This window comes from Pan paniscus, chromosome 5 (genome assembly GCF_029289425.2).
Source record: "Pan paniscus chromosome 5, NHGRI_mPanPan1-v2.0_pri, whole genome shotgun sequence".
NCBI lineage: Eukaryota > Metazoa > Chordata > Mammalia > Primates > Hominidae > Pan > Pan paniscus.
Window position 1 is genome coordinate 46,404,096 of NC_073254.2, and position 14,060 is coordinate 46,418,155.

The 14,060-nt window shown below is 48.5% G+C and overlaps 1 protein-coding gene across 3 annotated transcripts in view; it reads left to right on the forward strand.

Moving 5' to 3' along the window:
* Positions 1-14,060, forward strand: part of C2 (complement C2) — a 45,369-nt gene that overhangs the window by 27,243 nt on the left and 4,066 nt on the right. Inside the window, exons 1-9 of one of the 3 annotated variants that reach the window (XM_008956876.4) lie at positions 1,829-2,160; positions 2,317-2,526; positions 3,094-3,279; positions 6,064-6,237; positions 6,321-6,419; positions 6,620-6,753; positions 8,374-8,512; positions 9,773-9,913; positions 11,683-11,772. In XM_008956876.4, the coding sequence (XP_008955124.2) occupies positions 2,115-2,160; positions 2,317-2,526; positions 3,094-3,279; positions 6,064-6,237; positions 6,321-6,419; positions 6,620-6,753; positions 8,374-8,512; positions 9,773-9,913; positions 11,683-11,772 (1,219 nt within the window). In that variant the 5' untranslated portion in view covers positions 1,829-2,114. Of the gene's footprint in view, positions 1-1,828; positions 2,161-2,316; positions 2,527-3,093; positions 3,280-6,063; positions 6,238-6,320; positions 6,420-6,619; positions 6,754-8,373; positions 8,513-9,772; positions 9,914-11,682; positions 11,773-14,060 lie in introns of those variants that run through there. The other 2 variants (XM_063605245.1, XM_008956879.4) reach the window with 2 other exon arrangements.

Below are 14,060 nucleotides of genomic sequence, written 5' to 3' on the forward strand. Positions count from 1 at the left end.
GTGGAGCAGCCACCATCTCAGACGTTACCATACAGAGGGGAAGAGCAGGGTGAAGACTACATTGAGCTTCCATCAGGAAATGATACATATCACTTGTACTCACATCTTATTGGCTAAAACAAGTGGCTGGGGAAATTCTATCCTACCATGTGACTGAAAGAAGACAAGGCCACAGTATTTGTGAACATCCTTAAATACCCCCCACCTTTATGATAGTTTATTTCTCTCTTGTAACAATCTAAGTGGCTGTGCAGGGCTGGTATGACATCAACACTGTGTCAGACACCCAGGCTCCTCTGTCTGTTTGCTCTGTCATCCCCAGCATGTTGCCCTCATCCTCCTGGTGGAAGACGGATCTCCGCTAGGTTTATATTCCAGCCCATGAAAAGAAAAGGCACACTGCCTTTTTATTTTAGGGACATAACTTGGAAATGACAGACATAAGTTCTACTAACATCCCATTAGCCAGAACCAAGTCACCTGGCTACCTAGCTGCAAGGGAAGCTAGGAAATATGGTCTTTAGCTGGGTGACTGTGTGTTCCCCTAACCATCTCTTACTGTGGAAGGAGGGAGAAAAGATACTTGAGGGGCAGGGGAGGCACTAGCAGCTCTACCACAGCAGCCACTTTGGAGTCCCTAACACCAGGATGTCCTTGTTTTCATGCACTTAGCCCTGTCCAAGGGGAGTCTCAATTTTTGTACTCTTTTTTTTTTTTTGAGACAGAGTCTTGCTCTTGTCACCCAGGCTGGAATGCAGTGGCATGATCTCGGCTCACTGCAACCTCTGCCTCCCGGGTTCAAGTGATTCTCCTGCCTCAGCCTCCCGAGTAGCTGGGATTACAGGCCCCTGCCACCACACCCGGCTAATTTTTTGTAATTTTAGTAGAGACGGGGTTTCACCATGTTGGCCGGGCTGGTCTCAAATTCCTGACCTCATGATCCACCCGCCTCAGCCTCCCAAAATGCCGGGATTACAGGCGTGAGTCACCGTGCCCGGTCTTATTTTTTTTTTTTCTTTTTGAGATGTAGTCTTACTCTGTTGCCCAGGCTGGAGTGCAGTGGCACAATCTTGGCTCACTGCAACCTCCACCTTCTGGGTTCAATCAGTTCTCTAAGGACTCACTTATAAATCAAAAGGGTTTTTACAAACCTAAATGATCACTTCAGAGAGGTTTCATGTTCATTTTTTTATTGGTCTTATTTATTTTTACCCTACATTGTTCAAAAAGGTATTGAAAAGACTTCTGTGGGTCAGGGAGACTAACACACTAGCTTCAAGTTTCTTTGCTTCCTGCATTTCATACAAGTGTAGGTTATGATTTAAAGGCATATCCCAGCCCCCCCAAAAGTTTTATTCCTTTGAGTAACCAACCCCAAATGTATTTACTTTGCCAGCTGGGAATTTCATCTACTAGACTTTCCGTAAAAATGTTGTAAACATTTTTCCTGTCTCCAAAACTAAGTGTTGATTTCATTTTTTCCACCTAGATTATCTCTGGGGAAGGATTGTAGGGAATAAAAAAGTATTGTCAATCTTCCTATTTATCAAGAAGTTCTAAAAAAATTAGTTTCACCCCCCTCGGAAGTTTATCTTCAAGAAGACAGAACTGTTCTAGGCTCTCAGGAAGTAAAACCCACTTGGTACAACCCAAAAGAACACTAAAACTTTACTTAAATGAAATATTTTGCAATATCTTGGATGGTTTGTGGGTTTGTGTGCTTTAGACTATTCACACAAGAGCAAGGTGCATGTGTGCACACACGAGCCCAAATATGTGTTTGCCTGCGTGTTTGTGAGCATGCGTGTATGGTGCACATGTGCACGCATGGGTGGGTGGAGCGTGGGGGCAGTACACAAAGCCTGTGGGGGAGATCTATTGACCCTATAGATATATTAGCATCAGGGAGACAGGGCAAAGGTTTCACCCTTCAGTTCAGTCCCCAATCCCTGCTTATTATTTCCCTAACAGAAGACCATCCCCCTTGCCACTCCCTGGTTTTTCTTCTCTGGCAGCAATGAAGCAGCTGCTGACCCAGCTCTAGTTTTCGGGAAGTCAGATGACCTTTTCCCTCCCGCGGCTCTCTACCTCTCGCTGCCCCTAGGGAGGACACCATGGGCCCACTGATGGTTCTTTTTTGCCTGCTGTTCCTGTACCCAGGTAGGAGGCAGGGAAGGGGGAACGTCAGGGTCCTGTGTGTGAGGTTGGTGCTCCCAGCTTGAATTCCCATGTGTGAAACAGTCTCTTTTGCTTTCCTTTTCTCATCTGTGTCTTCCTTCTTTCTCCATTGCTGTCTCCTTGTTCCCACGGCTCTAGGTCTGGCAGACTCGGCTCCCTCCTGCCCTCAGAACGTGAATATCTCGGGTGGCACCTTCACCCTCAGCCATGGCTGGGCTCCTGGGAGCCTTCTCACCTACTCCTGCCCCCAGGGCCTGTACCCATCCCCGGCATCACGGCTGTGCAAGAGCAGCGGACAGTGGCAGACCCCAGGAGCCACCCGGTCTCTGTCTAAGGCGGTCTGCAAACGTGAGGCTCCCTGTGGGCTTTGCTCAGGGTGCTACACCAGGGGCCACCCCAGAACTTTTGTTTAGGAGTTGCTCAGGGTGGGACTTAACCTGACTAGATGGCAAAGTTGCTTTTGCAGAGGGCTTTTCAAAATATCCTGAAAATGTCAATTGCCAGGAGCAAGGAATTGGGAACAGGTCTTGATGGAGACTGTGGGGTACTAAAGCCAGGGATGACTTTTTATGTACAATTGACTGCCTAGTAGTGACCATTCAGAACAGATGCTGAATGGTCCTGGAGTCCTCTAGACATCTGAGGATCCCAAGGGGAGTGTCTGGGGAGGCCACGGCCCTCAGGAGACTGAGGGAAGTGGCTATTTATCAATCAGTTCGCTTAGACTCTGTGAAATTGGCAATATTCAATCAGTTGCCAAAAACAGCAATTTCACATGTTGCAACCTAATATTTCAGTGTTTTGACAGCCAGTTGACCATTCCCATGCATTCCAGCATAAAATCACCTGCTTAATCCCCAGCCCAGGTGTTATCCATCCAGTCCTATATTCCCCACCCACTTCCTCTCTCTCCAGCTGTGCGCTGTCCAGCCCCTGTCTCCTTTGAGAATGGCATTTATACCCCACGGCTGGGGTCCTACCCCGTGGGTGGCAATGTGAGCTTCGAGTGTGAGGATGGCTTCATATTGCGGGGCTCGCCTGTGCGTCAGTGTCGCCCCAACGGCATGTGGGATGGAGAAACAGCTGTGTGTGATAATGGGGGTGAGTTCTCTGGCTGATGGGCTACACAGGGGGCTGGGGTCTCCTGGGGAACCCTGGGGCCCAATGTGCATCCAGGAAGCCTCTGTGGGGATAGGGGTCTGTTGTTCAGTGTGCCATAATAATATTCCTGGATTTTGGTAAATTGAGGTCTACAGGTCACACATCACAAGTCTGCAAGGGCCAGGCCCCAGGCAGCTGGTGCTAAGCTTCAGATGTAGCATAAAGCCTCCACACACTCTGCCTGGCTTTTCTAAGTGCCTCAAAGCAAGACTTCATATTCAGGCCCCACAGATTGTTGTAGGGAAGATATGCTGGGAGAGAGTCAAGTACTGTGCTTTAATGCCTTGCCTTTAAAGCCAGGTTTGGGTTCCAAGCCCTACTCTGACTTTGACAGACTTTGGGAAGGCTATTTAACCTTTCTAGCCCTCAGTTTTCCCATCTGTAAAACAAGGATAGTGAGTGCTGACCTCATGATATTGCCATCTGGATTAAATGAGTTGACATTAGTAAGCATATACAACAGCCCTGGAGTGCGGTGGCTCACGCCTGTAATCCCAGCACTTTGGGAGGCCAAGGGGGGGGTGGATCAGAAGGTCAGGAGTTTGAGACCAGCCTGGCCAACATGGTGAAACCCCGTCTCTAGTAAAAATACAAAAATTAGCTGGGTGCGGTGGCGCATGCCTGTAATACCAGCTATTCAGGAGGCTGAGGCAGGAGAATCATTTGAACCAGGAGGTGGAGATTGCAGTGAGCCGAGATTGCATCATTGCACTCCCGCCTGAGTGACAGAGTAAGACTCTGTCTCAAAAAAAAAAAAAAAATGCCAGCCTCGGTGCCTCACGCCTGTAATCCCAGCACTTTGGGAGGCCGAGGTGGGTGGATCACCTGAGGTCAGGAGATTGAGACCAGCCTGGTCAACGTGGTGAAACCTCGTCTATACTAAAAATACAAAAATTAGCTGGGCGTGGTTAATCCCAGCTACTCAGGAGGCTGAGGCAGGAGAATCACTTGAACCTGGGAGGCAGAGGTTGCAGTGAGCCGAGATCGTGCTACTGCACTCCAGCCTGGGTGACAGAGTGAGACTCTGTCTCAAAACAAACAAACAAACAAACAAAAAACAAAAAAAACAGCCCCTGGAATCTGATAAATGCCATGTACACTTTTTTTTTTTTTTTTTTTTGAGACGGAGTCTAGCTCTTGTTGCCCAGGCTGGAGTGCAATGGCGCAATCTCAGCTCACCGCAACATCTGCCTCCCGGGTTCAAGTGACTCTCCTGCCTCAGCCTCCCAAGAAGCTGGGATTACAGGCATGCGCCACCATGCCTCGGTAATTTTCTATTCTTAGTAGGGACAGGGTTTCTCCATGTTGGCCAGGCTGGTCTCAAACTCCTGACCTCAGGGGATTCTGCCCACCTTGGCCTCCCAAAGTGCTGGGATTACAGGCGTGAGCCATGGCATCCGGCCTTGTTTTTGTTTCTTTAAGAGACAGGATCTCGCTGTGTTGCCAAGGCTGGCTTCAAACTCCTGAGCTCAGGTGATCTTCCTACCTCAGCCTCCTCAGTAGCTGGGAATGCAGGCATGCACCACCACGCCTGGCCATAAGCACTTTTGTCATGGTTATTGCTGCCCCTGTGAATGGTGAGGGGCTCTGCTTGGCAGAAGTAGGGCTCCTAGGATTCCCTGGAGCTGCATTTGCCTGTGGGTTTGGGAGCTTCTTGGATCATGGTTCTTAGCACATTATACAGAAGACACGGAGTCCACAAGATGGCAGGACCACCTTCACCTAGTGGCCCAGACCATGGATCCCCACTCATGCTCTTGGGTTTTGGCAAATGGCCATTTATTCTGTAGGAGGGTGAAGTAGATGCCTGGTAAGATTGTGATAAGTAATGCTTGAATTATTAGACGTGACTCTAACTTATTTTAAAATTGAGGCATAATTTACCTATTGTAAAATGTACAAATCTTAACTATTCAGCTCAATGATTTGTTACAATGCATCCACTCATCTAATCACCACCCAAGATAGAATGAGTTTCCCTCTTGTCCCCTCCCACAAGGTAACTGCTCTTCTGACCTCTGTCTCCATGGACTAGGTACCTTGTGCTTACATTTCCTGTAAATGGAATCATGCGGGATGTGGTCTGTTGCTTCTGGCATCCCTTGTTCTATATTCTGCCTGAGATTTATCCATGCTGTTGTGTGTATCAGTACTTTGTTCTTTTTTATTGCTGTGTAGTATTCCATTATATGGGTATATTACAATTTATCCATTCCCCTCCTGATGGACATTTGGATTATTTCCAGTTTGGGGCCATTAGGAGTAAAGCTCTAGGAACATTCTTGCATGTGATTTTGGTACATGTATGCACTTGCTTCTCTTGAGTAAATGATCTAAATGTGGAATTGTCACATCACAGGCTGGCATATGTTTAGTTGTAGTAGAGGCTGAGAAAGTTTCACCCACGTACATGCCAGCAAGGTAACAGAGTGCCAGTCGCTCTGCATCCCCTCCAACACTTGGAATTACCTGTTGTTTCAGTGTTAGCCATTTTGATGGGTGTGTAGGGATGCCTCACTGTGGTTTATGAAATATAAATGTTCTCTGAAGGAGTGGAGGGACCATCAGCTGGCTTCTTCCCTGGGTCTCTGGGGGCTCTGGGACAGACACGGGTGCATCCCTGGGTTGGAACTGGGAAGCTTCTGCTGGCAACTGAGGCCGCTGAGGAGGCAGAGCCTGATGGGAGGGGGCTACTCACCTCTGCCTTCCTTTGTTCACTCGCAGCTGGCCACTGCCCCAACCCAGGCATTTCACTGGGCGCAGTGCGGACAGGCTCCCGCTTTGGTCATGGGGACAAGGTCCGCTATCGCTGCTCCTCAAATCTTGTGCTCACGGGGTCTTCGGAGCGGGAGTGCCAGGGCAACGGGGTCTGGAGTGGAACGGAGCCCATCTGCCGCCGTGAGTAGCTGCCCTGCCCTCCTGAGATTCCCCGGCACACCCGGCCACTGCCCCGGCTGACTCCTGTGTGGCTCTCCCCACAGAACCCTACTCTTATGACTTCCCTGAGGACGTGGCCCCTGCCCTGGGCACTTCCTTCTCCCACATGCTTGGGGCCACCAATCCCACCCAGAAGACAAAGGGTGAGTGTTTGAGGTGGGGTTTCTGGTTGAGCAGGGTGCTGGATCTGGGCCGGAGCAAGGGAGGATGCAAGCTTCCTGGAGGCCAGGAGCCTTGGTGGGCTCAGCCACTGAAAGGGAGGGAGGCAGAGAAGCTGGACCTGCTTGGCGAGAGCGCAGGAAGGAGGTGGGGATCTGAATCCTCCCCTTCCACATTTCTCCAGAAAGCCTGGGCCGTAAAATCCAAATCCAGCGCTCTGGTCATCTGAACCTCTACCTGCTCCTGGACTGTTCGCAGAGTGTGTCGGAAAATGACTTTCTCATCTTCAAGGAGAGCGCCTCCCTCATGGTGGACAGGGTCAGGAATCAGGAGTCTGCCTGCAGCAGAGGCCTTCCTGTGCTCACTATCTCTCTCTGTCTCCTTCCCCTCCTCAGAACCCCACTCACAGCCCACCTCCTCCAAGAAGTCTTCTCAGATTATACTCATGCCATGTAGGAATCATGAATTCAATTTATACAATCATAATTTTTATTCCACAAGCACTGTTGGGACACTGTGCTGGGGCTGGGGGACAGCAAAGATGGAAAGGCTGAGGTCTTACTTTCCAGGAATTCATCATCTAGAACAGTGGTCTCCACAGAAAGGTAGTGAGATAACCCACAGGAGTGAGGCAGAAAAATACTGGTGCCCCTGTGGAATAATTTAAATCAGATTAATAATTTAATATTTAATAATTTCCTTTTAAAACTTCAACATTTTGTGCAGGCTTTAAAATGTGTGTGATAGACTGGGCATGGTGGCTAGTGCCTGTAATCCCAACACTTTGGGAGGCCGAGGCAGGTGGATCACTTGAGGTCAGGAGTTTGAGACCAGCCTGACCAACATGATGAAACCCTGTCTATACTAAAAATACAAAATTAGCCACGTGTGATGGCGCACGCCTGTAACCCAGCTACTTGGGAGGATGAGGCAGGAGAATCGCTTGGATCCGGGAGGTGGAGGTTGCAGTGAGCTGAGATCACGCCATTGCACTCCAGCCTGGGCAACTAGAGCAAAACTCTGTCTCAAAAAAATAAATAAAATAAAATAAAATAAAATAAAATATGTGTGATAGAAGTTTGGAAGCCACTGGTTTAAGTTCCTCGCCAGAACTTCGTTTTGTAATTGTGCTTTTCACAATACTTCATGTAACATTATAGATGGTTTTCCCTCCCAGCTACATTTTAAAGAGGGCAGTTTCTGTGCTCTCTTGGGACTCAAAATTAAGTAACTCATTGCACTGCGAGGCGGCAACACACACCAGTTGGAGCAGTGATTGAGAATCATGTGACACATTCAGATCCCACTTCCACCTCCTCCTCATGGTGTGATGGGGGAAGGGGGACAAGGCAACATGCCTCAATTTCCTTATCCATAAAATAGGGGTCATCATGCCCCCTCACAGGGTTGAGTGAAGAGGGTCTGTCAAAGAGAAAGATGTTCAACAAAGGTTTCTTCCTTAGCTGCTGCTGTTTCTTATTTTTATTATTATTATTATTATTTTTTTGAGATAGAGTCTCTGTCACCCAGGCTGGAGTACAGTGGTGCGATCTCAGCTCACTGCAAACTTTGCCTCCTGGGTTCAAGTGATTCTTCTGCCTCAGCCTCCTGAGTAGCTGGGATTACAGGTGCTTGCCACCATACCAGGCTAATTTTTGTATTTTTAGTAGAGATGGGTTTTGCCATGTTGGTCAGGCTGGTCTCGAACTCCTGACCTCAGGTGATCCACCTGCCTAAAGTGTTGGGATTCAGGCATGAGCCACCGCGCCCAGCCCCTAGCTTCTTCCTAACAGCCATTTCCTAGTGTCTCCCCTGGTCCTTGCCTCTGTCGGTCTCACTCCAGTTTCTCTGCCTCCTCCAGGGCCCTTTGTTTGCTCTCTTACCATCTCCCCTTTGGCTTCAGGGCCCTTTACGCTGCCTCTCACTTGCCCCGCACAGATCTTCAGCTTTGAGATCAATGTGAGTGTTGCCATTATCACCTTTGCCTCAGAGCCCAGAGTCCTCATGTCTGTCCTGAACGACAACTCCCGGGATATGACTGAGGTGATCAGCAGCCTGGAAAATGCCAACTATAAAGGTACGGGTGTCATCACATGATGGCGATGAGAGAGGAGAAGATGGACCCTCTCAGGGCCTGCAAACAAATTCTGGATGAGTTAGAAAGAGAGTGAGGCCTCTTGGTGGCACCTGAGTCCCACGAGTCTGGGGTAGTTTCAACGTCCAGGGTTATGGTGGGGGAGTCCAGCTGCCCCCAGCTCATAGCTCATTCTAAGATGCTGCAGGTCCAAAGACACTGTGCAGGTCTTCAATTCCTTCCAGTTGCCAAAACCACACTGTCTGGTTTGCATGGCTGCACACTGCCATCTCCCCATGTCATTAGCCACCCATATACCATGTAAAGCGCCTGGTTGGCACTTAGCAAATGGCTGAAGCCACTCAAGGTTTTGGAAACCTCATCTTTGAATCTTGGGACTTTAGTGTGGTCTTGGATTGGGGTTATGCAATGAACATTTCTTTTTTTTTCTTCTTCTTTTTTTTTTTTTGAGACGGAGTCTCGCACTGTCACCCAGGCTTGAGTGCAGTGGCACGATCTTGGCTCACTGCAACCTCTGCCTCCAGGGTTCAGGCAATTCTCCTGCCTCAGCTTCCCGAGTAGCTGAGATTTCGGGCACCTGCCACCATGCCTGGCTAATTTTTCATATTTTTAGTTGAGACGGGGTTTCACTGTGTTGGTCAGGCTGGTCTCGTGATCCTGACTTTGTGATCCGCCCACCTCAGCCTCCCAAAGTGCTGGGATTACAGGCGTGAGCCACCTTGCCCGGCCCTATGCAATGAACATTTCTAAGGTGGAAAGGCTTTTAAAGTTTGAATAAGCAATGATGCCACATCTCTATCTGAATGGCAAATGTCTGAGTTTATCAAAACAATCGATAAATTGCATTTCCAGGCCGGGTGCAGTGGCTCATGCCTGTAATCCCAGCACTTTGGGAGGCTGAGATGGGCGGATCACTTGAGGTCAGGAAACCAGCTTGGCCAACATGGTGAAACCCCATCTCTACTAAAAATACAAAAAATTAGCTGGGCATGGTGGCCGGCACCTGTAATCCCAGCTACTTGGGAGACTGAGGCATGAGAATCACTTGAACTGGGGAGGTGGAGGTTGCAGTCAGCCAAGATCACGCCACTACACTCTAGCCTGGGTGGCAGAGCGAGACTCTCTCAAAAAAAAAAAAAAAAAAAATTGCATTTCCAATAATTGGGGGAATAGAGTGATTCCCTACCCCTAGGTGGTAGGTGGGAAGTTTCTAAGAGAGTCCTTCCTTTTGGCATATTCCAGATCATGAAAATGGAACTGGGACTAACACCTATGCGGCCTTAAACAGTGTCTATCTCATGATGAACAACCAAATGCGACTCCTCGGCATGGAAACGATGGCCTGGCAGGAAATCCGACATGCCATCATCCTTCTGACAGATGGTGGGTATCACGGTCTCTGAGTGTGTCTGGAATAGTGGAAGGGGCACCAATATGGGGTCAGAAGCCCTGAATTCTGATTCTCCCTCTGCCTGCCACTTTGGGCCCCCGTTTTGTTTTTGTTTTTAGAGATGGGGCCTTGCTATGTTGCCCAGCTGATCTCAAACTCCTGGCTTCAAGCAATCCTCCTGCCTCAGCCTCCCAAAGTGCTGGGATTACAGGCATGAGCCACCACACCTGGCCCAGTTTCTTATTTATAAAATAGGGCCAGTGTGGTGGCTTATGCCTGTAGTCCCAGCACTTTGGGAGGCCAAAGCGGGTGGATCACTTGAGGTTAGGAGTTTGAGATCAGACTGGCCAACATGGTGAAACCCCGTCTCTACTAAAAATACAAAACCATTAGCTGGGTGTGGTGGCAGGCGCCTGTAATCCCAGCTACTTGGGAGGCTGAGGCAGGAGAATTGCTTGAACCCGGGAGGCAGAGGTTGCAGTGAGCCAAGATCATGCCACTGCACTACAGCCTGGGTGACAGACCAAGATCCTACCTTGTCTCAAAATAAAATAAATAAATAAATAGAATTAGTGTTGATGATGATGACCGTAACCACAATGACAGCAATGATGATCATGATGGCTGTCCTCCTTTCCTGACACAATTTTTATGGAAAGCTATTTAAGTTGCCTGTGTGAAAGTGCTCTGTGTTAGCTCTTGTTACCATCTGGGAGGTAACTTGGAGATAGATGAGGAAACGTGGCTCTTGAGCAGGAATGTCGAAGGGCACGGATGCAAGGAACAGTCTGTAGTGGATCTGGCCTTGTCATTTGCCTCTTGCTATTGTCCAAATTACACAGTTCCTCCAGGACTTAGTTTATAAAATGAGGATACCCACTCTACCTGGGGTTTCATGAGAATTAAATGAGTTAAAGTATAGGAAGCACCTGGCCTGGTGCCTGGAATGTAGAACATTTCAGTAAAAGTGTGTGTGTGTATATATATATATATATATATATATATATATATATATATATTTATTTATTTATTTATTTTTTTGAGACAGGGTCTCACTCTATTGCCCAGGCTGGACTACAGTGGTGTGATCTCGGCTCACTGCAACCTCTGCCTCCCAGGCTGAAGCAATTCTCGTGCCTCAGCCTCCAGACTAGCTGGGACTACAGGCATGTGTCACCATGCCTGGCTAATTTTTATTTTTATTTTTTGAGATGGAGTTTCACTCTTGTTGCCCAGGCTGGAGTGCAATGGCGCGATTTCGGCTCACCGCAACCTCCGCCTCCCAGGTTCAAGCGATTCTCCTGCCTCCTGAGTAGCTGGGATTACAGGCATGTGCCACCACACCCGGCTAATTTTGTATATTTAGTAGAGGTGCGGTTTCTCCATGTTGGTCAAGCTGGTCTCAAACTCCCAACCTCAGGTGATCCACCTGCCTTGGCCTCCCAAAGTGCTGGGATTACAGGCATGAGCCACCATGCCCGGCCACACCTGGCTAATTTTTTGTGGTTTTAGTAGAGACAGGGTTTCACCATGTTGCCCAGGCTGGTCTGGAACTCCTGAGCTTAGGCAATCCGCCTGCTTCGGTCTCCCAAAGTGCTAGGATTACAGGTGTGAGCCACCATGCCCAGCCTAAAAGTATATTTTGAAGCTCTTACAGGCAATGTAAATGTTGAGGTTCCCAGGCTAAATGCTTTCCTACTCTTCCAGGGCCTGGGGAAATCCTGATATTACCTAGAAGAATTCTTTATTCTCTTTGTTCTAGGAAAGTCCAATATGGGCGGCTCTCCCAAGACAGCTGTTGACCATATCAGAGAGATCCTGAACATCAACCAGAAGAGGAATGACTATCTGGGTGAGCCCCTGCCACTGCCACCACATTTGTTCTGCTCCTGCAGAGGTCACGAGATCTTCAGCCAGGGATCCCAGCATCTTAGCTATGGTCCAGAGCCACATGGTTTTATCTCTGCCTTCTTCTGTACAAAGGCAACTCATGTTGAAGAGTCTGGGGTCAAACTACTGCCCATGGTCTCAACCTTACCTTCTTTTTTTTTTTTTTTTAAGACAGTGTCTCACTGACACTCAGGGTATATTCCTGGAAAGATGTCCACCCATGCCAGCCCAGAAGCTGGTCCAGAAAGTAACGATGTCCACCATGCCACCATGAAGTGCAGTGGTGCAATCATAGCTTACTGCAGCCTCAAATTCCTGGTTTCAAGTGATCCCCTCAACTCAGCTTCCCAAAGTGGTAGGATTACAGGTATGAGCCACTATGTTCAGCCCATCTTCACAAATTTTTTAAAATTAATTTTTAAATTTTTTTTGAGACAGAATCTTGCCATGTTGCCCAGGCTGGAGTGCAGTGACTCGATCTCAACTCACTGCAACCTCCACGTCCTGGCTTCAAATGATTCTCCTGCCTCAGCCTCCAGAGTAGCTGGGATTACAGGTGTGTGCCACCATGCCCGGCTCATTTTTGCATTTTTAATAGAGACAGAGTTTCACCATGTTGGCAGTCTGGTGTCAAACCCCTGGCCTCAAGTGATCCGCCTGCCTTGGTCTCCCAAGGTGCTGGGATTACAGATAGGCGTGAGCCACTGTGCCTGGCCAATTTTTAATTTTTTAATTATTATTTTTAATCAACAGCTTTAGACAGAGAAACTTGGTTTCATCTTCAGTGGGCTGTGGCCATGGGCAGTTTCTTCATCTGCAAAAGGGGAGTAGTACTAGGACCCAGCTCACAAGCTGACAGGGGAAGATGCTCAGACAAACACTGCCTGCCTGGCACAGAAAAATGCCCAGCATATGTTAGCCATGACCACGACCGTCGTCGTTATCATCATCATCATCATCATCATCAGCATCTCATGTTTCAGGAAACTTTCCAGGAAGAAGGGACCTCGATTCCCTCTAGGGAATGTCCCTGGTGGTTTCTCTTTCAGCAGCACAGCTGGCTAACTAAGGCTTTGGCAGTTGCAGCCTCTAAAGGAACAATTCCTCAGGTTCAGACTAAACACAAATTGCACTGACCTTTGATCAGAAAGTAATTTCAGAGAGAGATGCTCAGACAGGGAGGGCAGCTGGTTTTGAGCCCCAACCTTTCATCTTCCCCTTAGCTCCTCTCCTTTCCATTCACACTGCCCCCTCCCCCATCACCTGGCCCTCAGGGGTAAGCTGATTCCTCTTTAAAACTCTGGCCCAAGGAAGACAAAATTTAAAGCCCACTCCCTTCCTCCTTAGCATCACTGGGCCAAGGTCAAATGCTACAAAAACATTTTATTGAAAATAAGCAGGAAACCAAACGAAAATAGTCAAAGAAAACGCACAAGGCACGATCGTTGTCTAGCTCCAACTGTAACTGTTTCTATCTGGGCCATTGCCAGATTGCCTCCTGGCTGAAGATCTCTTGGTCCACCTAAGCACCTTGCTTTTTACACACAACGCGGGGCTCTCTGAGAGCAAAAATGGGCCACAAGGGGTGCAAAGGCTGGGAGAGGAGTAGACTCTGTGGTCTGTCTGAGGGCAGTTCTGACTGGCACCACAGTCGGAGGACAGGCGCGGCCTGTTGTGTGGGTCCAGGGCCTCCAGTGGGAAAACGTGGCTTTAGGCCCTTCTCCCAGATGCTACCTTTTACAGAGGAAGACCAGATCTGAGGTTTAGTTTCCATGTTATGTTCTGAATTCTTTCTATTCATTCAGTCATTTAAAAGTACTTACCAAAGTACTACAAACCTGGGTGGCTTAGAACACAGAATTTCTTTTTCTTACAGTTCTGGAGGTTAGAAGTCTGAAATCAAGGTGTTGGCAGGGCCGCGCTTCCTCAGAAGGCTCTTGGGAAGAATTCTTTCCTGCCTTTTCCGGCTGCCGGCAGCTCCAACCTTGGCTTGCAGCAGCATAAACCCATTCTCTGCCTCTGTCTTCAACTTGCCTTCTTTTCTGTGTGTGCCTCTGTGTCATTACGTGCTGTTCTCTTATATAGATAGGAGACCCACTACCTGTGTCTTTGTGTCCAAATTCCTTTCTTCTTTTTCTGTTCATTTGTTTGAGACAGAGTCTCGCTCTGTCACCCAGGAGCCCAGGCTGCAGTGCAGTGGCGGGATCCCGGCTCACTGTAACCTCTGCCTCCTGGGTTCAAGGGATTCTC